Raw genomic sequence first — 26,145 nt, 5'->3', positions numbered from 1 at the left:
ACACTGTTATTTTTTTCTCGACTTAAAAAAGTAATTGTTTTTACTCATCCCTGTTTCCCGGCAATTTGGAGCATTTCGATCCGACGGTTGTTACCGCGTTACATTCGACTCTTCCCTTTTGCTGGTCTAGACTTGCGACCGCCCCGGTAACCTGTTCGGAAACGCAAAGATCCAACTTCAAACACAACCAAGAGCAGCTGTGCTTGCGACCAAAGACGAATTGGCAGTTTTCTTCGACTCGTTCATTTCTTTTTTGAGCGATTGCCTTGGTGCATGTGAGATCTCCCACCCGGATCCCTGCCTCTGCGTGTTTCCCCATCTTTCCTGCTGTGTGTCGCCAATTGTGTGTGTGTGTGTTGGAGGGCCTGCAGTAAATCCATTCAAGATCGCCGAACAGTTGCTAAACAGAGGAACGTACAGCTGTACAAACACTGGAACTCGACCGACAAACTGCGTCCCGATAGGAAGGCGAAATTCCCAAAGGTACTTCCACACTTCCTTCCCGCCTTGATTGGAGCATTTGAAGTCCGTCAGAGCGCGACACAACCAAAAGACCGAGCAAGCCAGCTAAGCTAGCCCGACCCGATTCAGCCAATTCTTGGGCGCGTCTCTCATATCCCGTAAGACCGACAATCCGCCCAAAACCCAGTATTGAGACGCTGTGTGCCATTAGCTCGAACGCATTCCGTCCTTTTCGTGCAACTGAGACTAGAACAAACCTCGAGTCTCGTGTTGGCGCTCTCAGGGGTTCCTTCGAATCGCCCAAACGCGCCCTGTGCATTCTTGTTGACGAAATACACAAACAGAGCCAACTAACTGACCTTCTCTTCCTCAGGCCTGCAGACCGGTCTGCCGCACCTGCCGTTTTCTGCCTCGCTCCTTTCGGCCCCGCGCCAAACATCTGACGCTTTCTGAAGCACTTGGTGGAGGATTCACAACACAACAACCTCGGAGCTTACGTTTCGACTTGGTTGCTTCAGCAGGCGAGGGACTTCGGCCTGCATGTCGCACACCTAATTCAAGGGGAAATTGCGCACCTCATGCAGTGCATTCCCTCTTGAATCCTGCAACCACGAATACCCGCCCACCATGGGTCCTTCTTCAGCTGCGGGCGATGATTCGCCCGTTCCTGGTTTCGCATTCCACGACGATGGATTCGACGACGAACCGATCCCGTATCCCTTGAGGGACAGCACACGACAGCGATTCGGAAACTTCGACTCACAACTCCTCGCGCTTGGCCCTCATGCCTCCCCAGATCAAGCCAAACGTGCATTAGAGGCGCATCTTGCCGAGACAGACCGCCGCATGGAGGAAGCTGGAAGATTGGGCACTGCTCTTGTAGCCCAACGGAAAGAACTTGAGGAGCGTTTAGAAGAGGTTGTCAACCAGCAAGCCGAGGGCGAGCTTTCCGAAGAACTGAGGGAGAAGCTCGTCGAGATCGAGAGAGAGTACAATGAAGTCGCCAAAGAGAGCGCGAGGGCGTTCTTGCCCAAGCCCAGAGTCCCGAGCAATGAGGCTGCTGGTGGATCACCATTCGTGCCTGAAGGCAAGGGTGGCAGGGTAAGCAATGATCCGTTCTAGCCACGGGGAACAACTGATGTACTAGGAATTGGCTAACTAACTTGCTATATTACAGCGCTCTGTCAGTCCTTCCAAGTTCGAAGCCCAGGCAGTCGCCTCTCCGACGAAACTTAGCGTCCCGAACCGTAAAGTCCGGAACCAGCCCGCCCAACGCGTACACGACATCGAATTCGCAGCCGAGATAAGCACATCCTTGATCGCCCAAGTACGAAACCTGCAGTCCATCCTTTCCGAGAAGGAGGAGGAGTTGCGCGACATCAAAGCCGAGAAGTCGAGGCTCGAATATGACGCAGAAGGGTTTCAACAGCGGGTGAAGATTCTGGACGAGAGCGAGAGCCGCTACAAGGACGAGAACTGGAGCCTCGAAACACAGGTCCATGAACTCACGACCGCGCAAAGGAGGCTGCTGATCGCGAGAAGAAGCTTCAGCAGAGTGTTAATATCCTCCAGGCTGAGAAGACTCTGGTGCAGAGAGAGCTGGACGAATCCAAAATGAATCACGCTAGGCTGGTTGACGAATATGCAGCTTCGGTCAAGACGCACGATGTTGAGTTAGGCGCTGCGAAACGTAACCTTGTCATGGCGGATTCTGAACGCGCTGCGCTGAATAGGAAGATCGAGGACTTGACTGGTCAGAACCAGGAGCTCGCCAGGGCGTTCTCGCAACAAAGACGTATAACGTCTGATCATTTAGAGGTTCGAGATTTGACCGACGAGGACTACCAGAGCGCCCATCGTGGCGATACACCAGACCACTCACCTCCGCCGTCGTCTCCAATCAAGGGCACTCCCAGACACTCGATGCTCGAGTCTGAGACCCTCAAGACATCGCTCGGCCACGCCCAGCGAACCATCCAGAGCTTGAGGACCAACGTTCACAGGGAAAAGACAGAGAAGCTTGAGCTGAGACGGATGCTTCAAGATGCTCGGGACGAGTTGGAGAAGGCTCGCCAGGATCCTATGCCCGAGAAGAAGCGCCCCAGCAGGAAGACCGACCACAAGGAGTTCAAGAAACCGCCACCCCGGCTGCTCGGTAACCTCAGACCCGTTCGTAGCGAGATTTATATCGACGAGGAAGACTGGGAAGACCAATCAGACGCCGGCACCGTTAGGGGCGATCATTCGTTCTCGATCCGGCGGTCGCCATCTGGCTTCGAGCCTGTGATGGAGAGCATTGAGACAGATGACCACTTCGAAACTGCCAACGAGACCAGCGACCAAGAACAAGCTTTCGACACGGCCAACGATCGCAGCGGCAACACTACCGATGACTTCCACACTGGAGCAGAGGAATTCTCCAGCTCTGACGACGATGCCATGACAGAAACCGACAGTCCTTCCAAAAAACACGCTCAAGGGCCGCCGTCCGCCAAGCCAGATACTTCGTCAAAACCAGATAGACAGCACGGCTTCGACCGACGACGAGTCTGCATATGACGGGAGACGGACGCCAACTCACCAGTTCCCTCTTCAGGCCAGATTCCCTCTGCGCGTCGGCCGAGGTGCGTATCGGCGATCCCGACAGGGTAGCGAGGCCAGCTTCCAGAGCCCAGCGAGCTACACTGTTAGCAGCACTGCGACAACACCTCAACAAGGAGTTCAAAACCTGGCTGCTGAGCTCGGCGAATTCGATGGCAGTGACAACGAGTCCAACCGATCTGCTACTCCTAGCAGGAGTATCTACTCGAGACCCGGTTCTATTAGGTGTAGGACTTCGTCTCCTGTACCCCCGGTACCTGCGTTGCCGCGTCTTCTGATGGTCGAGAGCGGTATGATGACCGAGCCCATGTCGGAACTGCCTTCCATTGCTCTGGCGGCTGGAACTGATCGACCTATGTCTATGGCCACGGTTGCTAGTCAGTCAAGCGAGATGGGCACTCAATACTTGGACGAGAGCCTTGCTAAGTTCCCTTCGCCTCCGACGTCAGCCCAGTTCAACGGTATCTCCCACGAAGATGCCGAAAACCTCAAGGAGGAGCATGCCAGACAAATCGAACAGCTGCATGCCGAGAATGCGGCTGCCCATGCCACAGCTGTGGATTCCCTCAAGACGTCCCATGCTGATGCTCTGAGCCGGGCCTTGGGCGAAGCCAAATCTGTGCACGCTCAAGAAGTGGAGAACATGAAGCTCACCCACGCCGAACTTGCCAACAAGTCCGCAGAGGCTTCCGCTGCCCACGCCTCGGAGCTTGAGGCCCTTCGAGCTGATCATGATGCCAAGATTGCTCAGATCGAGTCGGAGCTGAAAGCCCAGCACTCTTCAGAACTGGAGGCTCTCAAGGCGAACCACGAGAAGGAGTTGGCTTCTGCCCTGAAGCAAAGCGATGAAACCCATCGTGCAGAGCTCACCGCGCTCCTCGCAGCTCACACAGCACAGATTGAGCTGGCCAAGAAGCAGCTCAGCGCAAGCCACGAAAAGGATCTCGAATCACTGAAGGCGAAACATGCCGAGCAGATCGATCTGTCAAAGCAGGGAAGCGATGCCGCTCATGCTGAGGAGCTCGAGAAGCTCAAGGCAGCTCATCTGGCACAAATCGACGAAGCGAACAACAACCTCCGGGCGACTCACGGCCAGGAGCTCGAAGCTCTCAAGACTGCCCATGCTACGCAGGTGGAACAGGCTAAGGATGCCTCTTCCAATTCGCATGCCGCTGAGCTGGCCGCCCTCGCAGCTGCTCATGCTCTCCAACTGAAGTCCGCAAAGACCGACAGTGATGAGAACTTAGCCAAGGAGATCGGCTTGCTCAAGACTGCGCATGAAGATCAGCTTCGAACTTCCAAGGCTGAAGCGGATGCTTACCTCGCCCGAGAACTCGAGTCTCTCAAGGCCACCCACGCCGAGCAATTGCAGTCCACCAAGGCCGATGGAGAGTCGACCTTGGCACGAGAACTTGAGGCCATGCAGACCAAGCATGCTAAGCAATTGGAAGCAGCGAATGCCGAGAGTGCTGCACGCTTGGAACGGGAACTGGAAGATCTCAAAGCAGCGCATGCCAAGCAACTTGAAGAATCCAAGCGAGAGGGTCAGGCTGCCCAAGAGGTCGCCGTTGGAAACCTTGCTGCCTACCACGCAAGCACTCTTGAAGAAGCGAAGGCAAAGAGCGAGGCCTCTCACTTGGCAGCCATTGACAGCCTGAAGGCCGCTCATGCCAAGGAGATTGAGGACCTGAAGGTTGACAAGGACACCGCACAAGCCGCTGCCATCGCCGCTCTGACCGCTTCGCACGCCAAGGCCCTTTCGTCTACGAAGGCAGATGCGGATGCCGAAATGGCCAAGCAGCTTGACTCGCTCAGGAAGTCTCACTCTCAAGAGCTCAAGTCTTTGATGGACTCGCACTCCAAGGAACTTGCCTCACTTGAGGAGTCACACTCCAGCAAGCTCGAAGCACTCCGAGCTGAGCATGCCGCCGCCAGTGCCAAGGAACTTGAAGGATTCAAGGCCGCCCTTTCCAAGCAGATGGAATCGACGCGATCGGAAGGCGATGCCGCTCACACGGCACAGCTCGAGTCGATCAAGTCTGCCCACTCCGAGATCATGGAGGCCCACAAGAGGGAGAAGGCTGCGGCTGATGCGGCCCTGGAATCTGCCAAAGCGAACCACGAGCGACAGCTGGAGACTCTGAGAAGCGAGCACGCCGCTGCCAAATCCAAGGAACTTGGTGACCTTTCCTCCAAGCATGAAGCTGAAATCGCGGCTGCTACTGCCGCGCTTCTTGTATCCAAGGACAAGGAGATCGATGAGCTGCTCTCGTCGCACAATGATCAACTCGCGAAACTGAAGGATGAACATAGCGCTTCTATGGCCCAGTCGCTGGAGCAAGCTTCTTCGGAACATGCTACCCAGTTGCAGGCGCTGCAGGCTGAGTTAACCGCCGTTAAGACTAGGGAGTTAGAGGCGTTAGCATCTACTCACGGGAAACAGGTAGAGGCCCTTCAAGCCGAGTACGCTGCTGCGAAGGCCAAGGACTTTGAGGAAATGACTTCAAGCCATGAGAAGCAAATCCAGGCCTTGCATATCGAAGCCAACAATACAAAGGCACAGGAGCTTGAAGAAATGTCCAAGGCTCACGAAGAGGCTATCAGGGTCCTCAAGGCGGAAGCCGCCGCTGCGAAGCTTGTAGCACTTGAAGAGCTCTCAGCTAGTCACGGGATCCATACCAAGTCGCTCAGTGCCGAAGCTGAAGCTCAGAAGGCTAAGGAACTGGACGAACTCTCGGCAATGCATGCAGCCCAGTTGGAGTCTCGAAAGGCTGAACACGAAGCTGCCGTCGCTAAGTTGTCGGAAGAAATGGCGGCAAGCCATGAGCTGAAACTGCAGGCGTTGGGCACCGAAACTGGTGCCTCGCAGGCTAAAGAGCTCGAGGCACTACGCGCAGCCCACGAGAAGGACGTTGCAGCTCTTCGCAGCCAGCACGAAGGTTCGCGCGCCAAGGAGCTTGATGAGCTCAATACGCGCCACAATGGTCTCCTCGAGTCCCTCCGCACGGAGCATAAGTCAACGTTAGACCAGGCCCTCGCAAACCTTAAGACAAGTCACGACAAGGATATCGATTCACTGAACGGCACCCATGCCGCGACAACAGCTGCTGCTCTCGAAGCCCTCAAATCCAACCACGCAAAGCAATTGGATGCCGTGAAGGCGGAGAACGAAGCCGAACTAGCCCGCCATCTCGACAGCATCCGCAAGGAGCACAAGACTCAGCTGGAGGCTCAGGAATCCGGAAGCCTGGCCGAGAAGGAGAAGCTCGTTGCTGCCCATGCTTTGGAGCTAGAGACGCTCCGAAAGTCACTTGCCGTGGCCAAACCGACCCTACAATACTCCACCGTCTCTGCGGTATCAACCGAGCCTATTGAGCAGACCAATGAGGAAGGCGAGGCTCGTCGCAGCCCGAAGCGGGATGCATTCATCCTGCCGCACGAACGTGACCCCCATACGCCCACACACTCTGCCATTGGTGTACTGGGCCGAAGAAACAAGGACAAGGGTGCCGCACCGATTATCGCGGAGGACGAGACCCGTCAATCACCAAGCTCTGTGACGGCAGGACCCGAGACACCCGAATCCCAGCGCCCATTCAAGGAGATGTCCACTAACACAGACGCACGTCCTGCGCGGAAGCCAAAGGTGCCCACCTCGGACAACAGCTGCCAAACAGCTCTTACCTCGGAGGGCATCGAATATCTGATGACGAAGAAGCAACACCAGCGAACCACCTCTTCCGACTCGCTTGCTCGCACGCCTTACGTCGCCACGCCGGGATCCCCCATCCGACACCAGCGACGCACCTCGTCCCAGGACAGTGGTCGTGGCGTACCCGGCGACTCTAGTCTCATCGCAGGAGCTGAACCCATCCCCGCACGCCGACCCGGAAGCTCAGCCAGCGCCCAAACTCCGGCTCACGCCGTGCCGCCTCTGCCTGCTAACCACAGAGAGGCCATCGAGGCAGCACGCACGGGTTCGTCGAGTGGACCTAGCGCTAAGGGTGCCATGGGCCCGCCGCTTATGCCCGCTTCTGCCTACAAGAACTCCTCAAGACCATGGACACCTCGCGAGAACCGACCCATGTCGCCAGCATCCTTCGCCTCGCAGCCCCGACTCGGCACCCCGACACCTCGAGCAGGCCGGACGCAGTCGCACCAAGGACATGCCGAGCTACACTCCCCGACACGGGTACCGGGACGCAGTAGGCAATCGTCTCTCTCCTCGTTCACCTCGGAGATCGAGACGCGTTTCAACGCCAACGGTGGTGCTTTGGGTGTGGATATGTCGGATCTCGCTGGCACTGACCCTCGCATGATCCAAGCCATTACCCAGACCATGATTGGTGAATACCTCTGGAAATACACGCGCAAGGCAGGTCGCGGTGAGATGTCCGAGAACCGACACAGGCGATACTTCTGGGTCCACCCCTACACGCGCACCCTGTACTGGAGCACTAGTGATCCTTCGGCAGCGGGCAAGGCGGAGTTGAGAGCCAAGAGTGTCCCGATCGAAGCCGTGCGGGTGGTCTCGGACGACAACCCCATGCCACCTGGTCTGCACCGCAAGAGTCTGGTTATCATCTCTCCCGGACGAACCATCAAGTTCACCTGCACCACTGGCCAACGTCACGAGACGTGGTTCAATGCTCTTTCTTACCTGTTGCTCCGAACAGGCGAGGAGGGACAAGCTGACACCGAAGAAATTGCTGGTAATATCACGCAAGACGAAGTCAACGAGTTCAACCCCAACATGAGCCAGAAGCCAGCTAGCGGCAACCGGCCGCGGGCACCACCATCATTATCGTCGTACAACTCGCGGACGACAAGGACCGAGTCTCCCAACATCGATATGATGGCCATTCCGACACTGACACCCACGCACGAGCGGGGTACAGCGCGACCTAGCACAATCGGAAGGTTGAGTCGTTACGGCAGTGGGTTCTTCAACAGCGTGGGCAGGAAGAGCAAGACCGGCCTTGACAATGCCATATATGAGGCCAGTGAGGTGAATGACAGTGCGGAGGAGTTGCGCCAGATTATCGAGCAGCAGGACCGCGAGTCCGATAGGCTCGAGAATGTTCGCGCATGTTGCGATGGTAAGTTCCAGAAACCCCTCATTCACGCGAGAGACTTAGCCACCGGACAATGATGCTAACAATACGCGCAGGAAAACACGATGTAGGGACGCTGTCGCATAGCTCCAAGAGGAACCGAAACAGCTCCTCGAATCAGCTCAACAACAACACACACAACCATGCCCACCCGGGGCCAGGGCGGTCAACCACGCCGACTCCCTCATTACCTACTACTCTGAGGTCCCGGGGATAGATGACCTGACTACTCTGTCCGACTCTAGCATTCATCCCTGCTGGCGTTTAAAAATATCCTTACATGTTCGATAGCCTTTGGAAGTTAATACCATTCGAGCCAATTTGGCGACGAAACATCTTCTTTTTCGATTCAAGTCATTCGCTATATCCACACTTTGAAGCAAAACCTGCGCCCATTTGAGTTATGAAGACCACTGACGACGTCAACGACTTTTTTTTTCTTTCTTGTTACACATCTTACCGTTTTTCTTCGTTGCTTTTCTTGCCTTTGCTTTGTGTACTTTCGGTTCAATTGATTGGCGTCTTCCGACTGTTTCTCTCGCCCTGCGACTTAATCTCTATACCCTTGTATGCGTGTGTACAAGCCAGCCCACTTATGAAAGCTCGTGTTTGCGGTCGTTTTTGTGAGCGTTTACTGCTGCTATCAGGAAAACCCTCTCGCGGGCGTTCATGACAGTTGGGCGTCCTACCGACATCATCCGGGTCCCTCCCCTTTGTTATGTTTTGTGCTTCTCGGAGCTGGCATGAAAGGAGCTAGGCGCGGGTCTGGATTGGCAGGGGGAAAGGACTCATCCATCGTCATCAGCAGCATCATCATCATATATCAGCGTATTCATTCTTTTCCGCTTTGAGAGATTCTTGGAAAAGTATGGACGAATGTAGGGCAGCGGTTGAATTGAAGATCATCCATCCTTATTGGTATTCGTGCTGCTCGTGACGTGCTTTCTTGTCAGTCCTGTTCGTATCGATCCCCTGGAGTGGACATCCCATCTCTTGTTCACCAACTACGCAATCAACGTCAGAGAAAATGCGAGAACGATGGCGTATTGACAACGTTTCGTAGACCTGAATCAACCTGATTTTCTGTGCGTCAGTCCCCTTATCCAATCGAAAGTGTGGTGGACGGCGTGGCATGGCTTTCTACTAAACGTGATAGGTATCTGCGCTCTCTCTTCTTCTGTTTATTCACCCAACTTAATCTACTCCGCGTCGAACCCAAACACCATCAATAGCGTACACAAAGTCATTTGTTGTCTAGACCCCCAAACAGAATGCAGCCCTTCACCACTGCCGCAATGGGCCGCCTCCTCACCTTGGCCGCCTTAGCCTTTGGTGTTGTTACCGCCGCACCCACGGGCCCCTCTGTCATCGCCGCACCTAACAATGACAGCAATGCGACTCTTAAGGACAAGTATGTTACCGGTCTTATTCAATCCCATGCCTCAAGTAGCTAGCTACATGGAGACCACAGGCAGGCTTCTTCCACCCCCAGCCCTCCCTCCTTGATACTGCTGATAATCCGACTACCCGCTCTTGTTGACGGACTGACGGACTGACTCTGGCATCTTACTATTCTCGTCAGAAAATGCAAGCAGTATGTCGATCGATACTCTTGCGAGCGCGCCTGTCACCACGCTTGCGAAGCAGGGGACATGATTTGGAAGTGCTGCAACTGAGTATGGGGCTGGAAGGAAAAGCCCTCTTCTTCGGGGAGAGGCTTTCAGGTGTTTGAAAAGCCAGGGCTCTCTCTCGCGTACAACCGTCGGTATCATGCGGCTAGACGGTTGAGTACCTGGCAGGAACGGGAGGGAATGCAAGCGAGAAAGTCGGGCGCGAGGCGCACGCGTGTTGTTTGCCAAATCAGGACGTTCGTCTCCGAGTTCTGAGCTCGTTCTTTATCCTGCTTGAGCTATTAGTAAATATAAAGCTTGACTAGGATGGGTCCATTAAAGCCATTCTTTCTTGTTTTCGGTTCAATGTGAAGGCGTCAACCCAACAGAAACGAAACCTTATAGAATATGACTCTTTAATGAGCGCACACAACTAAGTGGCCATTATACCCAATGGCCTGAAAACTCTCTACAACGAATCTTCCAATCAAAGGAACTCAAATCAGCTGAAATAACCTCATAGCAGCTTCCTTTCTCCTATGACCCCCATTGAAGCCATATGCGCATGATTGCGAGAGTTGGGCATTAGTCGCCAACTCATCGGTAGTATCCTGCTCTCGTGACTTGAAACTGTCTTTTGCTATCCAGTCGAGCTAACAAGCCTATCGAAAAAAAAGAATGCAAACTTGAAGAATACACTCATCACAAAACAACGTTCTCTATTGCGCTCTTCCTCAGTTGACCCGTCGTTAAGAACCCCCGACCCGGTCCTCCCTCTTACCACTCACCACAACCCAACCCCCATAGCACCAATAACAAGACACGACATTAACAATGCAACTACTCACTGCAACCCGCGCACTGGCCCTGGCTGTCCTGGCCTTTGGAGAGGCAGTCGCTGCGCTGATTGATGATGGCACCTTGGTTGTCAGCGAAGTTCAGGGAAACGAGTATGTTAATTTCTTTTCGTTTTCATCTTCTCAACTCTTTTTCTGCACTATCCTCCGTTTTCTATTTTACCACGACTCCATGCCTTTTTATTTATTTGCCCTCATTGGTGGTTGCCCGGAAGAGTGCAATGGGTGATACGGATTTGTCAACACAATATATACTCACGAACAGAAACAGAATACTGACGTCTCGGGTAGTGTGTTCGAGAATTGCCGTGACTTCCAGGACCTTGTTATCTGTTTAAACTATTGCAGATTGAAAAGAGAGAAAACCTGCGAGCCTCGGGAGTTCCGATGGTTGTGCTGTGAGGACTAGGTAGCGCCTGCTCTGTGGCTATCATTGGCAGTGGTAGTGCGCTGGGGCATGGCATGACGATACTTCGAGTAAGGACTGGAAAACGATATGGATGGAGATTTATAATGAAGGAGGTCGAGCATCAGATTAATGACGATATGTAGGCCGAGTCGGGCAGTCAGAAGCTTGGGCAATGAGTCTTATTCACTGGCCTGCGTTACTCCATCTGTTTATCAATCAATCATACCGGCCAGGCCAGCTCATCTCATAGCTCGTCCCTGCCATCGCTGCTTCTGCTCTCAGGCACTGCCTCGGGCAGTTTCAGACTCTCCACCCGGATCGTGAACTGCATCTCGCGTTCGTTCTTGGCTCGGTCCGGCGACGTGTGCTCCGTGACCCAGCCCACGACAGCACCGTCCGCCACTTCGGGGGTATACTTGGACAAATCAAGCAGGGATTCTGACACAGATTTACCACCATTAGCTTAATGTATCAGATCCCAATCCGGAGAAAACAAGGTCACTTACTTTGGCAGTCGCTGTCCTCGGCCACCCAAAGCGGCAGCGTCTCGTAGATGGCGCCGGGTGCAAAGATGATGACCTTGTGGTCCTTGGGCGCCCGTGCCTTGCGGTAGACGGCGAAGAGCCCCTTGCCCGAAAGGTCCTCCTTCTTCTTCCGCTCCTTCTTCTCCTCCTCCGTCATTTCCTTTTCTTTTTCCTTGTCACTCTGCGTCGTCTTCTGCCGAGCCTGCTCGTCGATCCAGCCCCGCACCGGCGCCGGCACGTCGTCCCACTCCATGAGCACGACGTTGCGGTCGTAGCCGTGCGGGTCCAGGCCGTCCCAGCTGCCCGGGTACTCGCGGCCCTGGAAGAAGGTCTTGAGGCGGTCCGCGTAGGGGCCCAGCCCGAGCGGCGGCGACTCCTTCAGGTCGTCGAGCAGGAACTGCTGCGCCTTGAAAGAGCGCGTGGCGCGGCATGCCGGCTCGAGCAGGAGGCCCGAGGCGCCGTCGGCGAGCGAGGCTGCGGAGAAGGGGTCTTTCCACCGGAAGTCCTTGGTCGCCGTCGTGGCGCCGGGCCCGCCCGGGCGCTCGGCGGCTTTGTTGGGGTTCCCGAAGCCGACGTTGATGCTCTCCTGCGCCGCGGCGGGGGTGCCGAGCAGGGACAGGGAGCAGAGGAGGAATGCAGTGGCCAGTTTGGTGGCCATCGTGTATGGCGGAGGGTATCCCTGGGGGTGAACACTCACAATGATAGACTGCGTGTGTCACAATTGAAATACAACTAAGTCACTGGCGAGAATTAAAAGTGAAATCAGACATGAGCAAGAATGGATTCCGAAGGCTACATCATCATTGTACTTATCTTATTTGAGAAGACAAACGCGATTTTCATCTTGTTGACCTGTCCTTATCGGAGCTTCCCTCCGTACTTCCAGATTCGAACCTTGGCGAGGAGATCCTTGACTCCAAAATTTCCCCACACCCCAATTGATAAACCCCTAACCCCTAATATTCTCCAGCTTCTCCGAATTCCATGTCCTAATTCGTAGTCGAGCGCTGCGAGATCCTTGTAGCGTGTCGTTGGAAACGAAGAGGGGGGGATCTGTTGACCAGACAAGAACTGTCGAATGGCGGAAATTCGTCCGCGATGCAATCGAATGATACGCAAATTCCAGATTGGCTCGCGTTATCAGTTGCCTTGGGTCATGTCAGGCAACTGAAGTCCCAGGCAACTGATCTCGGTGTGCTATTGTATGTGCGATTGAATGGGGGCCAGAACCATGCAGATGTGCACCACTGGTTGTGAATTTGGCCTCACTGGATGTGCCAGAAACAGACCGAGGAGTGGCTTTCTATATAAGTCGCATTGCAACCGCCAGGCTGGCAGGGCATGCATCTTTCCGCAAGATCGCAATCCTTCCATTTCACCGTCGCTTGCGCCGGGTTCCCTATAGCCCAATCGCACACTGCTATCTCATCAAGACGAAGACTGCCGGCGGGAGTAAACCCGCCGCCCCCTAATTCAATCTCACGAATATCCTCCTGCCTTCTTTCCCGAACGAAATGAACACTGTGGCGATTACGACGAGGACGGCCCCATCTTCGGGGAGTCTTCTTGCGCTTCGGTGTTAGCAGGAAGCGGCCAGGAATGGTGCATCAACCAGTTTGAATTGCATGTTGACTGCGTAGATCCGTATTTTCTGGTGAACAGCAGCGCCGCCGCCACATACGAACCGCATTCTGAGTTGATCGGAGTGCATGGATCTGGGGGTCACCTCCCACTAGGTTTTGAAGACGATCTTCTAGAAATTATACACTATACGCCAATACCATCATCCGCTCTCCCTGGCTTTTCGGCCCATCAACTCGACATCCCCTCCACATCACTGAGCCTTACACCTGATACGGGTTCCGGAGTCGAATCCAGCACTTGCCCCAGCCCCTCCAACACAGCTTCTCATGTTGCCCCTCCGGCGATATACTCGCCGACCGCGTCTGTTATCTGTCATTTCAATGGTATCAAATGCCGGAAAGAGTTCCCAGATCACAGGACACTTAGGTTGGTTATAACTCACTCCACTTTGATGACTACTAAGCATATACTTATCATTTCACTTCTGTTTACATCATAGCGATCACATTAAGAAATGCCATCCTTTTCCTTGTCAATTGGGCTGCGAAAACACGGCGTTTCTTTCGAGGCGGGACCGGACGCAGCACTACAACTCGCAGCTGCACAAGGATGATCCCGATACAAGCAGCCAAGTCGATCACCGTGAGTACCGTTGCGCTTGTGGTGTTTCGTCTCCCCGGCGCGACAACTATCTCCGCCATCTGCGGCTGTGCGTGCCCGCCGAGGCCTCCACTTACATTTGCGGCAACTGCGGCCTGGAGGAGCACGAAACTAGGGACGGGCATCTGCAGCACCTCACGCAGTGCCAAAAACGGCGTGGAAGAAAACGCCAGGCCGATGGGAACGAGGGACTAAATTGAAAAGAGGATATTACAACATTTCGTAAAAGAATTTCATTTGCGGGGAATATAGACGTTGAAACTTACACTGCTTATCGCGTGGCATACAGCCATGAGCACGGAACGCGGTCATTTCGGTTGGGGGGGGTTTGAACAGTACTGAAACATCCGGAAGGAAACTTAAGCTGGGAAGAACATACGCTTGGAGAGTTTTGGAATTTACTCCTGTAGGCTTGTATGTTTTCGTTAAACAAGCCTGATTGCCTTAATTAATGGTTACTTTCTCCGACTTGATTACAGAAGCCAGGGGCATGCGGCCTGCCAGAATATGTCAAGGCCAATGAGATACTGGTACATGTGAATGCTCTCAATACTCCCCATTCTCGCAATTGAACAACGAAAGAAGAGACGAGATGACCCCGATATCGCTGGATTGCTTCTTTAATGGTTCATTTACCACTCTATGTGAGACACTGATGACCACAGGAAATTCGCACTTGCGCCTGGCTTTGAACATTTTGATAGCATGACGGAACATGAGAAGACCAACATATTCGCGGGGTCACCAGGAGGTCTCATTTATCCCTTCTTTAAAATTAAAGACTCCAAAAGCCGGACCACCGCGTGGGGATGAGACAGTCTTGTATCCCGTGAAGATAGACTTTGGTGAGTGTGAGACACGCAGATGGTCGTGTCACTGGCCATAATGAATACGGGAGCAAAACACATTCGCAGTAAGCAACAGAGCTCGGCCGCTCTGATCTCGAGCATTTACAAAATTCACATATTCCTGTTTGTGTGATAAAACTCTCAAAGTGCCCAGAATCCCAGGCTCGGAAGCAAGTTGCTGTTTCGTTGAGCACAGTAAGCCCCATCAAAGGTAGGAAGAGTCTGGAATCTACACTTGTAGATATATAGGCTACTCAGAGGTAACAAAACAAGTGCCAGGTTGGCTACCTCTTGGTCTCTCCATATTACCTGGCCGCCAGTTTCCACGATGGGTGTGCTGGAAATCTTCTTCCCGGCGGCATTGGCGCCCTCATGGGTGACCTTTTTCTTGGTACCGGCCGCGACATACCTGGCTGTGATAATCTACAGATTGACCTTCCATCCGCTGGCGAGATTCCCAGGTCCCAAGATTGCAGCTTGCACAGGGCTTTATGAAGCCTACTACCAATGTTTCAAGGAGGGCGGAGGCCGCTACTGGGTCGAGGTTGAGAAGATGCACCGGCAATACGGTAAGATCTGTTCACTTCTATGGGTAGTGATCGTCTTACTGACTCTGGCCTCTAGGTCCCATCGTCCGAATCAACCCCCGCGAGGTGCACATCTCGGACTCGCAGTGGAACGACGTGTACAAGTACTCGTCCAAGGCGTCGAAGCCCAAGTGGTTCTACTTCCGGTTCTTCGGCAAGTTCCCGAGCACCAACGTGGCCGAGTCGCACGAGCTGCACCAGCTGCGGCGGGGCCCGCTGAACACGTACTTCGCCTCGTCCAACATCCAGCGGTACATCCCCATGGTGACGTCGCTCATCGACAAGCTCGTCGACCGCGTCGCCGCCCTCGAGGGCCGCCCCGTCAGCCTCAGCGACGCCTACCGCTGCCTCGCCACCGACGTCGCCACCGGCTTCGCCTTCGGCAAGCCCTTCGGCAACCTCGACGAGCCCACCTTCGACCGCGAGTTCAACCTCAGCGTCCGCACCGTCGTCAAGGTCAGCACCTTCAGCCGCCACGCGTACGGCTTGCTGCTGCCCGTCCTGCACAGCATGCCCGAGCGCTTCGCGCGGAAGATGAACCCCGCCTTCGGGCGCGTCAAGTGGTTGATGGAGGTAAGTGTGCCTCAGTGGATAGGACTGCGAGACAGACACCGACTAACCCGACGGCGATAGACGATGCAATCCTGCGTGCGCCGGTCCATGGACAAGCCCGAGCCCGCCCCCGGCCAGCACCCCGACGTGGTGCAGACGCTGCTCGCCTCGAACCTGCCGGCCTCGGAGAAGACGTTCCCGCGGCTGTTCTCGGAGACGCGCAGCGTCATCATGGCGGGGACCGAGACGACGGGCAGCCTGCTGGTGGCCATCACGGCGTACGTGCTCAACCACCCGGACGTGCTGGAGAAGCTGCGCGCGGAGCTGGGCGCCGCCGAGCGTGCCAAGGGCGGCGCCGCCCTGCAGTACGCCGACATCCGCGAGCTGCCCTACATCACCGGCGTCGTCAACGAGGGGCTGCGCCTCGCCAACCCCACGCCGACGCGCCTGCCGCGCGTCTGCCCGGACCAGGACCTGACATATGGGAGATACGTCATACCCATGGGTGTAAGTTTATGCTCAATGCTCCCTTTTCCTTTGTCCATGTGCTTCAATCACGTCAGATGCGCGCGATATCACGAGTTGTGGTGTGTTTGAGGCAATATTGTTGTGCAATCTTCTCATTCTCGCTCCATGACGATATCCGGAGCCTACCCTCTCAAACCCGAGCTAATGCGCGCATCCTTCTCGTTCTCGCTCCATGATGATATCCGGAGTCTACCCTCTCAAACCCGAGCTAACGCGCGCATCTTTCTCTGTTTAGACGACCATCTCGACCTGCGTGCAAGACGTGCACAACGACCCCGCCATCTTCGAGGCGCCCCGCGAGTTCCGGCCGGAGCGGTGGACGGACCCGCAGGAGCGGCGGCGGCTGAACCGGTACCTGCTGCCGTGGGGCCGGGGCCTGCGGCTGTGCCTCGGCATGGAGCTGGCGACCATCGACACGTACATGACGGTGGCGCGGCTGTTCAGCCCGCGCTGCCCGTTCCGCATGCGCCTGCACGACACGCGCGACGCCGACTGGCAGATCTTCCACGAGTTCTTCTCGGGCTTCCCCCAGGGCAAGGGGCTCCAGGTCATGGTCACGCCTGCGGTGCCCATCACCAATGGCGTCATGGGCTGAGGGGTGGCGTTTGGATTTGAGCAGGAAGGGGTAGAGGGAGGGGGAGGGTGAGGGTGTTGTGAGTCTGTTGTGGAGTGACATAGCGGCCCTGCCTGAATGGGCGGGATGCCTATGTGTGTGGTGTTAGAGCACGAATTCAGTGTGAAACATCTCTCTTAGTGGCCTATGGCGCTTCGAGATGGTTTCTCGCACAGGTGTATCAGGACATGTTGGTTCAGGAAGCTTGGTAAGGTTAGTTCACTAGTGGCCATTCGAGTACGGCTCGTAGTCCCTTACTAACGCATATTCTGCTTAAAAAACTTTCGCATTTTGAGCCATGATACGTACTAGTGATTTTCTCTTGTTGTGGTTTGACGCTTATCATATCCACGTGGTTGTGTACGTCGATTTTATAAGTTAATATATTTATAAGATTTCGTTTTTCTTGGGTTGACAGCTTGACATCGAACCGAAAAGAGAAGAAAGAATCACGCCGAGCACGTAATTTGAGAAACATATGTCGTGGGTAGTCGATGAAAACGAGGTATGAAAAGAGGTTGTTCCTCCCCTACCTCATGCAGCTTTCTTCTCTCTCTGCAAACACAACATAACCCCAAACACCATCTCGACTACAGCTTATTCCCCTTACACAATGCGCGGCTTCATTCACAAGACGGCAATCGCCTCGTTGGTGTCCCTCATGGCCCTGACTCCCGCCACCATGGCAGCCCCCACCATGGGACTCTCCGCCACTCCTAGCGTGGCTCACACGCCTGGTCCGACAAACCACACCATCTCTGTCGTCGCTATGGAGGTTGTGACTGGCAATTCGAGTAGCGTTCCAGCCGAAGGAATACATGCGCGATGGAAAGTTCCAACCCCCGAGGGCTTGGATCCGAAGTATGAGGAGATTGATGATTACAAGCTCATGAGCGAGTACGTGGCGAAGTGGGAGACGTTCCTCAACGATCTTCTCCCAAAGGAACCCAACTGGTATGGCTTCCGCAATGAATACTTCCCCATAGTGCCGTACTACGTGGGCGATGACGGGTCCTGCCTGCTCGTGAACCGGAAAGTCCTGGCCGCGTTCCTTCGGGGAACGGTGGTTAGAGAGCACGAGGCGCAGGCGTTCGACACCTGGTGTGATTCGTGGGAGTTCGTTTCTAAGGTCGTCGAGAAGCTTCTCGAGTCCAATCAGTAGGGGAGGGTATAAGCCGGAATCGACCAACTAGGCCAGTATACAACACTATTCAAGGCTGAGGGCACGGCAAGGCATATGCATGATTTGGGTTGATTTAAACCATCGGGATGAAGGGGAGACGTAGGGGTAGCCGTTGCTACTTTGAACTTCCGGAGAGTCCCGGAGGTAGTGCATTCATTAACGTAACGCTGAGTAATAACACTGTTTCTTATAAGTCCTGGTCTTTTGACTCTCGTCATTGATGTGATCTTAAAAGCCATCTATGGCTGTGATGTCAACAAGCTCCGAGTCCATAGCAAATGCCAAGATCTGACTACAAGGGTTAACGTCCGCTGGGCGGGGTTTCTGTCGGTAAGCGTCACGTAACGCGGGGTGCTCCACTATAGTAGAAGACGGGCGACATGGCTGCGAAGAGTCGAGTTGGAGTCGTCGGACGGAAAGCCGACGCTGTATTGGCGGGGTTGTCGTGTACCGTATTCCTTTGCCGGCCCGACGGAGTGGATGTTGTGTAGTATACAGGCCGGTGTATTTAAGTTAGGACGTTTTCCTACCATGATCGACTCCATGACTACAGCCAGCTGACTTTGCCTACTCTTCGCATCATGAGATTACATGCGGCCACTACGCTGACCTCCCTCCTCAACCTCACGAGGGGGTGGCAAGCCGGCCGAACGTCGTCATGATCATGACGGACGACCAAGACCTCCACCTCGATTCCCTCGAGCACATGGCCGCGGTGCAGAAGCACCTCGTCGAAAAGGGCACCACGTTCTCCAACCACTGGGTCACCGACGCGCAGTGCTGCCCCAGCCGCGCCACCGTTCTCCGCGGCCAGCAGGCGCACAACACGAACATCACCGCGGTGCGGTACCCCGGCGGCAACTACGACAAGTGGCTCGCTTCCGAGATGGACGGCGACTACCTGCCCAACTGGCTGAACGACGCCGGATACTCGACCAACTACATCGGCAAGCTCCTCAACGGTCTGAATCTCCTCAACTACAGCCCTCCCCCAAGTCGTGGACCGACATAGACGCCCTCTTGGAGCCCTACATGTACGACTTCAACCGGGCCGTCTTCTCCAAGAACGGGGGACACCCCGTCACCTACCCCGGCTGGCACCAGACCGACATCATCCGCATCAAGGCCGTCGAGCGGATCCGCGAGCTCGCCAAAGATGACAAGCCCTTCTTCTACTGGATCGCTCCCACGGCACCGCACACTGTCCCCCCCTCACAACGGCCCTATTGACGGCAAGCCTCAGCCGTTGGCTCGCCACAACGAGACCTTTGCCGACCTGACTCTCCCCAAGAAGGGGAACTGGAACCCGGCCGACGAGTACGCAAAGCAAAAGGTCAACTGGGTTGGTAAACTGAAGCCTCTTAACGAGTCCATGCTCGTTCAGACCGAGGAGCTGCACAGGGCTCGCATCCAGACTCTGCAGGGAATTGACGAGATGGTACAGGACATCGTCGCTGTCCTGGATGAAACGGGCCTGCTCGAGGATACCTACGTCATCTACACCTCGGACAATGGGTACATGATTGGCACCCACCGAATCCCCGCCGTCAAAACCCTTGCGTACAAGGAGGCCGGCCAGACGCCCTTTATCGTCCGCGGCCCTGGTGTTCTCCCCAATGCCACCTCCAGACTCCCTGGGACACATACGGACCTAGCGCCCACCCTCCTCGATATCGCCGGCGTCCAAGCTCAAGACTTCCCAGAACTGTTCGATGGACGCAGCCTTCTTTCCCAATGGCATAACCCCGACGGAGTCTGTACCGACGAGGCCGAGAAGGTCAAGCTCGACAACGATCTTATCGGCGTCGAGTTCTGGGGCGATGCTGACATCGAACTTCCTACCCTTTCATCCAAGGACTCGCCCACGTCGTACACTCGCATACTGACGACGTTCAAGGCACTCCGCATCGTGGGCGAACATCGCGCATACCTTTACACCGTGTGGTGCACGGGTGAGCTGGAACTCTATAACACCATTGTAAGTTTTAAGATCTGTTTTAACCACCCCCTTTCCCCGAGTTAACGCCACTTCTTCAGGATGATCCCGACGAGCTTGTAAACCTTGCACTCAACCCCAGTGAGGATACACGCAGACTCATGTCGCGACTCAATGCCCTCCTGCTGGTCTTGAAATCATGCGAGGGTGCCATGTGCCGCGACCCATGGATGGCCTTCACTGACGACACGGTTGACAAAAGCCTGCCGAGCAGGTTCGACACCCTGGAGAGTGCGCTCGACCCAACGTTCGACGACTACTTTAGCCAGCTCCCCAAAGTCCAGTTCAGCCAGTGCCTCCGCGTGCAGTCTGTGGAAAACGAGATGCCCTTCTTCCCTCAGGAGGCGTCGAAAGGTCTGGGCTCCGCGTGGCGTATCATGATGGATGACTGGGCGTCGCCCGAGTTCAAACCTGCCGCTCGTGTGCCGAATAACACCTTCCCTGCGGGAGGCTTGGAGCAGAGGAGTGCATCGTATTCGGAGCTCGAAGCTGCTATGCGGGAATTGACCCAGATTGAGCTAGACGGGTAATTGTGCTCTTTATAGTTTGGCGGAAGCGAGACGATATGACAAAGGAAATGAGAGATGTAAGAAGATGACGGAGAATGCGCGATATGGGTCGGTAAGGGCGCTCGCATTTTCATGTCAAGAAATACATATCATAAAGACCCTGCTATCAGGTGCAATATGCGCGCTAACCTCGAGTTCCTTTAGGGGTTTTTCATGAGAGTATGGTGTCCACCCTATCTATCTCCGTGTAGTGGTTCTGTTGGCATACAGCGAGGCATGGCCAGTTGAGCGGCAGTATGAACGTTCTTTCCCACTTCCAGGCGATTAGTGAATGCCTTTAGAAACGTTGGTTTTCATCCTCGCAGTTTGTGATGTTTACCTTTTATGGCAACAGGGGCCAGACGCGTCGCAGCAGGCGAGCCACGCGCTTGAAACTGACTGGGTCGAGCTGGTGACGGAAAGCAACTTCCTCGAGCTTCTTCTCGTTGCTGGGATTCACGACCTCGCGTACCGACCGATACTGAGTAATGTCGGAAAGACCAGCTGCCGTCCGGTAGAACAAGAATCGCGAAGTGTATTTGGTTAATATGTACGTAGATAGCAACCGACCGGCAAATGTGGCGGGGGAGGGCAGAGGGACTGTTCGAACGGGGAAGCCATCGTAACAAGACCGGCTGACGCAGAAGAGAACATCCGCCGTTTCGCTCAATTTGGTCAAGGGCGTACTTGCGAGCCGGCGCTCTCGCAACTCCTCGGAAAGTCGGGCTCGGTACCAGGACGGCGCTTGCTGTGGTAGGCCTAATACCCTATGCCACCGGTGGAAACATGGGCGCATCGTCAGGATGGGAGTATTTTTCGCCAAATTGCTGATGGTGGTTTGTAAGAGAATCAAACGAAGGAAATCGTCAGGATGGGGGTGTTTATTGCAAAACCACTGGGTTTGGTTTGTAAGAAAAGCGAAGTAAGGAAACCAACAGATGCCAGAGCGTAGATGTAAACACACATGGTCTTCTGTTTGGTACTAAGTGAAGCGTTTGTGCAGCTGCTGTCAAAGAGAAGCTTTGGCCTGTTTAAAGACAGAGAGCTTCCCAGAATCCTCAGGCAATACAGGCAAACAGGCGTGTTCTCAAAGCTCTGAGCAAACCGATCTCTTCCCATGATGGCTTAAGAAAAGTAACGGCCCAGGCCCGCCTATGTTCATTCCTTTTCATCTTTTTTATCCTTTACCCAACACCACTAAAGGCTAGATGGCTTTTCCGAACGACACGATGGATACCCTTTCAGACCAAACACATACTTTATCCCCCCCCTCCCACTGCCACCGTTATTGGGCTTTATGGCATCCCAGGCTCGGGCAAGACGTTCCTGCTGAGCCAGTTGAGGGAGCAGCATGAATTTGATCACTTCAAGCTCTACGAAGGCTCCAACGTGATTGCCTCTCTTGTCCCCGGCGGGCTCGACGCATTCAAGAAAGTAGAAGAGCACGACAAGACACTTTGGCGTAAACATGCCATCGACTCGATCAAGAACGAATGCAACTTCAGCGAACGTACCGCAGTTGTGACCGGGCATTTCATGTTCTGGCCCGAAGGAGGACAGCAACAGTCAGTATATACTACAAACGACTTCAACACCTATAGTCACATTCTCTACCTAGACGTGCCGGCAGAACTTATTGCACAGCGCCGAACGAACGATACCCAGCGAACCCGGCAATCAGCGTCTATTAGTCACCTGCGTGCGTGGCAAGATGCCGAAAAGACCCAGTTGCGTATGCTGTGTCGCCAGCATGGCATCCTATTCTATCTTGTGTCCCCGCAGGCCATTGTTTCGGGCCAGGTGCCAACGCTTCTACATGACTTTCAGCACCACTCGGAGGAAAGCAACACGTCTCATGCCATTTTGCGACTTGACGAGGCCATGAGCACTCAGAAATATCCCCAAACCGTCCTGGTACTAGATGCAGACAAGACTCTGGCCACGGTAGACACGGGAGAGCTGTTCTGGGGTGCCTGTAAGGACGAGCACGATAAGTGTCCCCTGAAGACGCTGTTTGGCGGCCCCTTGGGTTACTCTTATACTGCCTTCCGACAAGCCATGCTGTTATACGAGGAAGCTGCCGACGAAGGAAGGTTCGACGATCTCTGCGATGCCGTGGCATCGAAAGTGCAAATTCACCCCGAGTTCGTCTTTCTTCTGCGTCTCGTGGCCACGCACGACCACGTCGGTGCCGTCGTTGTCACTTGTGGACTGGGTCGCGTTTGGACCAAGGTCCTAGCGAAGCATGGTTTGTCCAAGGCCGTTCAAGTGATCGGGGGCGGGCGTGTCGAGGACGGCTTCGTCGTCACGGCTGCGGTGAAGGCGTCTCTTGTGTCCCATCTGAGAGTGACCCACCGGGCATACGTATGGGCTTTTGGAGACAGTTCGTTGGACATACCTATGATGTGCGAGGCAGATCGCGCCGTCGTGGTGGTGGGTCCGTCGCTCGGTCGAAGTCGGACGATGGATGGCGCTTTGTCGACCGCGGTTGATGAGGGCGGCCTCCAAGCCCACCAAGTGCTGCTTCCAGGTGATGTACCAACCCGCCTAGACGTGGCCAAGCTTCCCTTGCTCCAGCTTCACGATCCCGATTTCCTTCAGGCCGTTTTTGATCTTCCAATCGAATCGCCAGACGTCGTTATACTTCATGCCACAGACAAGAACGCGGCTAAGCTGCTGATGACGCCGATGCGGGACGCACGTATCCGAGGAACGGCCTTGCGCAAAGCACATGCCAGTGTCGGAAAATACCTTACCCTCGAGTATCTCTCGGAATGGATTGGGGTGGAGAAAACTTCAATCCCGCACGTCCAGGGTCAACAGACTCCCGGATTCCGGATGTACGGGGACGAACACATCTCCATTGTTGCCCTTATGCGCGGCGGAGAACCCCTGGCCCAAGGCGTCGCCGAGGTTCTCGAAAACGCCATGTTTCTCCATGCCCAGGACCCGCAGGACGTCAAGGCCCATCACTTGGCGGGACAATCCACCGTGTTGTTAGTCGACTCGGTTGTGAACAGCGGCAAGACGGTGGTACAGTTCGTTGAGCACATCCGCGAACTACATGCCACGATCCCTATCGTGGTCGTCGCTGGCGTCGTTCAGGCTCAGTCGTTGCAGGAGGGCGGCTTGCTATACGCACTCGGTGCCGATGACGACTTCGGTATTGTCGCGCTCCGCCTGTCGGATAACAATTATACGGGCAGTGGTGGTACCGATACTGGAAATCGACTCTTCAACACAACGCATATGCCATAATCGAGGTGGGACGGGCAGGAGTACTATCGTCATCGAGTCAAGCTAGCTGGTTGTGCCGTAGATCGTTTCGCGGGAGGGACTTTTCTATAGAGTCGTTAGATTGTGTTGATAACGATCAGTAGCTAGGTAGCCAAGATAGTCAATGAGGTGTTTTGAGCCCTTAGAGCTGTAGACGACTTGGCTTCTGAGACTCCGTATATAATGGACGTAGCCAGGTTGATTGTGATGATGATTGTGTGGTGATATCGACGACGTCCAAGTACATCCAGGCCCAGGAGGATAGGCATGGAAACAATACCTCATCAGTCATCAGTCATCACTCTCTACTTGAATACAAAGATTCAGCAAATTAATAGTGAAATTCCGACTCAAAGTGAGATATAGCACTATACCTTACTCCTTAATTTCATGCACAGCATTGCTAAAATGTACTGGACTATATGATTCAGGCTAACGCGGCTGATCGTCGAAACTGCGGTTATTAGTAATAGAGCTAGGTATACTCGACGGAACGGTAACCGGGACATGGGGACGGACAATCCTGTTGAGGTCCGGCACGCGTTGCCCGCGCGGGACGTGCATCGCCGTCTCCATCCGCTCGTGTGTCGGATTCCAGTACGTAAGCGCGCTGAAGACGCCGCAGTATAGTACCGCCCGAGTTCTTTTGTCTTGTTTTGCAGCGACAAGCCGCTCTTGCGGACCTTGTCTTTCTGCGCCTTGGTGTGGGCTATGGCGGAGATTTAGCTAAGATCAGACCAGACCCCCCCTCACTGACTCCCCCACCTCAGTGACATTGGGAAAGTTTATTTTCCTACTTAAATCGCTTGAGTTCGATTTATAGCTTTTTTCGGTTAGCCAAGCAGAAACCATTCCCCAATTTACTTGGATGACAAGGGTGCGGACGCCCGGTTGGGCCACTATAATACCCGGCTTAGCTATATCACGTATAACACGAAGTAGAAAAGTCCCCTTTGATATTAAACTGACTTGAGATGCGAAATGTGGAAGGTATAGAATGATTTATATAGAGAAATAAGTCAAAGCTAAGTAAACTAAAGGAAAGCGATTAGTAGAGCGTGATAGGTAGAGTATCAATTATCTATTAGGCTAAGTAATAGCCGAAATCGGAGCGACTTAGCCTATAAGGTGGATAAGGATAGCTTATTGATTCCTATAAATACGTTTTGGAGTCACAAAGCCGATTGCTTTCAAGCCACTCAACTTTCAAAGCGACTGTCGTACTGCTAGGTCCGTTCAAAGTGCCTACCGTCACCATGGGCTTCTACGACAACAAAATCTTCCGCCCCGTGACCAACACCGCCAACGGCGAAGTCGACAGCGAGACCCGTTTCCATTATCACCAGCAAGGCCGCATTGTCTGGGCCGAGTACTTCGGCGGCAGCGTGGCCCGGGGCTCCTTGATCGGCACGGTGCGTGATGACGACGACCAGACCCTGGACATGCGGTACCACCACGTCAACCTGCAGGGGGAGCTGATGACCGGACAATGCCGTTCCACACCCGTGCGTCTTCCAGATGGGCGGTTGCAGCTGCGTGAGAAGTGGCAGTGGACTAGCGGTGATTGCTCATCGGGGGAGTCGGTGATTGAGGAAGTCGAGCCCGCAGCCGGTGGACAGTGAGGGGCTCTTGCGAGCAGAAGATACCGGCCGGCTACGACAAGAAGAAAAGAAAGAACCGTTTGTGAGTCATGGAAAGAATTTCATGCTTTTGATGTGTTTCCGTAATCCTGCTAAGTCAATGACAATCAGCCCTCCCTGTCACGAGCTATAGCCCGGGTAAAGGCCTCGCTATCCTTCGGCCAACTATCGATGCGCACGACCACGAGCTAGCCAAGATGCCGTCTTTCTGAAGTGGAGCCATGAATGTGAGGAGATTAGGTGGATGTTAATCTAGGAAAACAGGTGGGAGGTGGGCTGTCCTGTCTTTAGGCAGTTTGTGTGAGTGTATGGGTCGGTATGCGCCCATATTCAGCACAGCCATAATGTATCGAAGCTCACCATTCCCGTATTTAAGTTCAGCGAAACTATACAAATATATTGTATAATAATGGTTGATCCGATGGCTTAGTCTGGTCATCTCAGGCCTAACCGAAATCGAAAAGGCACTCCTGAGTTCCGCGTATGAGGAGCTTGTCATGATGCCCGGGCAGCTCGAATCAATACGATTAGTCCATGTGCCGCGTAGCCGAGA

At 54.4% G+C, this 26,145-nt stretch overlaps 9 protein-coding genes across 9 annotated transcripts; 7 read left to right on the top strand and 2 right to left on the bottom strand.

The window, feature by feature from the left end:
* Nucleotides 1-1,089: 1,089 nt before the first annotated feature.
* PG998_012093 (uncharacterized protein) lies at nt 1,090-8,394 on the top strand (the record flags this gene model as incomplete). Its single annotated transcript, XM_066878909.1, has 5 exons — nt 1,090-1,563; nt 1,640-1,957; nt 1,984-2,917; nt 2,985-8,162; nt 8,234-8,394. The coding sequence occupies 5 exons, from the start codon at nt 1,090-1,092 to the stop codon at nt 8,392-8,394; spliced, it is 7,065 nt and encodes a 2,354-aa protein (XP_066725293.1).
* Nucleotides 8,395-9,448: 1,054 nt separating this feature from the next.
* Nucleotides 9,449-9,733, top strand: PG998_012092 (uncharacterized protein; the record flags this gene model as incomplete). Its single annotated transcript, XM_066878908.1, has 2 exons — nt 9,449-9,588; nt 9,649-9,733. The coding sequence occupies 2 exons, from the start codon at nt 9,449-9,451 to the stop codon at nt 9,731-9,733; spliced, it is 225 nt and encodes a 74-aa protein (XP_066725292.1).
* Nucleotides 9,734-11,297: 1,564 nt separating this feature from the next.
* Nucleotides 11,298-12,235, bottom strand: PG998_012091 (uncharacterized protein; the record flags this gene model as incomplete). The annotated part of the gene is made up of 2 exons (XM_066878907.1): nt 11,298-11,491; nt 11,560-12,235. The coding sequence occupies 2 exons, from the start codon at nt 12,233-12,235 to the stop codon at nt 11,298-11,300; spliced, it is 870 nt and encodes a 289-aa protein (XP_066725291.1).
* A 2,762-nt stretch (nt 12,236-14,997) lies between these two features.
* On the top strand, nt 14,998-16,931 carry PG998_012090 (uncharacterized protein; the record flags this gene model as incomplete). The annotated part of the gene is made up of 4 exons (XM_066878906.1): nt 14,998-15,238; nt 15,294-15,829; nt 15,890-16,315; nt 16,572-16,931. 4 exons carry the CDS (start codon nt 14,998-15,000, stop codon nt 16,929-16,931), a joined length of 1,563 nt encoding a protein of 520 aa, XP_066725290.1.
* Nucleotides 16,932-17,562: 631 nt separating this feature from the next.
* Nucleotides 17,563-18,111, top strand: PG998_012089 (uncharacterized protein; the record flags this gene model as incomplete). The annotated part of the gene is made up of 1 exon (XM_066878905.1): nt 17,563-18,111. The coding sequence occupies one exon, from the start codon at nt 17,563-17,565 to the stop codon at nt 18,109-18,111; it is 549 nt and encodes a 182-aa protein (XP_066725289.1).
* Nucleotides 18,112-18,790: 679 nt separating this feature from the next.
* PG998_012088 (alkaline phosphatase-like protein) lies at nt 18,791-20,658 on the top strand (the record flags this gene model as incomplete). Its single annotated transcript, XM_066878904.1, has 4 exons — nt 18,791-19,094; nt 19,145-19,335; nt 19,376-20,110; nt 20,170-20,658. 4 exons carry the CDS (start codon nt 18,791-18,793, stop codon nt 20,656-20,658), a joined length of 1,719 nt encoding a protein of 572 aa, XP_066725288.1.
* Nucleotides 20,659-21,019: 361 nt separating this feature from the next.
* On the bottom strand, nt 21,020-21,472 carry PG998_012087 (uncharacterized protein; the record flags this gene model as incomplete). Its single annotated transcript, XM_066878903.1, has 1 exon — nt 21,020-21,472. One exon carries the CDS (start codon nt 21,470-21,472, stop codon nt 21,020-21,022), a length of 453 nt encoding a protein of 150 aa, XP_066725287.1.
* A 75-nt stretch (nt 21,473-21,547) lies between these two features.
* Nucleotides 21,548-23,934, top strand: PG998_012086 (uracil phosphoribosyltransferase; the record flags this gene model as incomplete). Its single annotated transcript, XM_066878902.1, has 2 exons — nt 21,548-21,580; nt 21,922-23,934. The coding sequence occupies 2 exons, from the start codon at nt 21,548-21,550 to the stop codon at nt 23,932-23,934; spliced, it is 2,046 nt and encodes a 681-aa protein (XP_066725286.1).
* Nucleotides 23,935-25,208: 1,274 nt separating this feature from the next.
* Nucleotides 25,209-25,574, top strand: PG998_012085 (uncharacterized protein; the record flags this gene model as incomplete). Its single annotated transcript, XM_066878901.1, has 1 exon — nt 25,209-25,574. One exon carries the CDS (start codon nt 25,209-25,211, stop codon nt 25,572-25,574), a length of 366 nt encoding a protein of 121 aa, XP_066725285.1.
* Nucleotides 25,575-26,145: the final 571 nt, after the last annotated feature.

Source organism: Apiospora kogelbergensis (genome assembly GCF_038363985.1).
Source record: "Apiospora kogelbergensis strain CBS 113332 chromosome Unknown utg000008l_segment0_segment0, whole genome shotgun sequence".
Lineage (NCBI taxonomy): Eukaryota > Fungi > Ascomycota > Sordariomycetes > Amphisphaeriales > Apiosporaceae > Apiospora > Apiospora kogelbergensis.
Note: the sequence above shows the minus strand (reverse complement) of the source record. Positions and strands in the feature narration are given on the sequence as shown.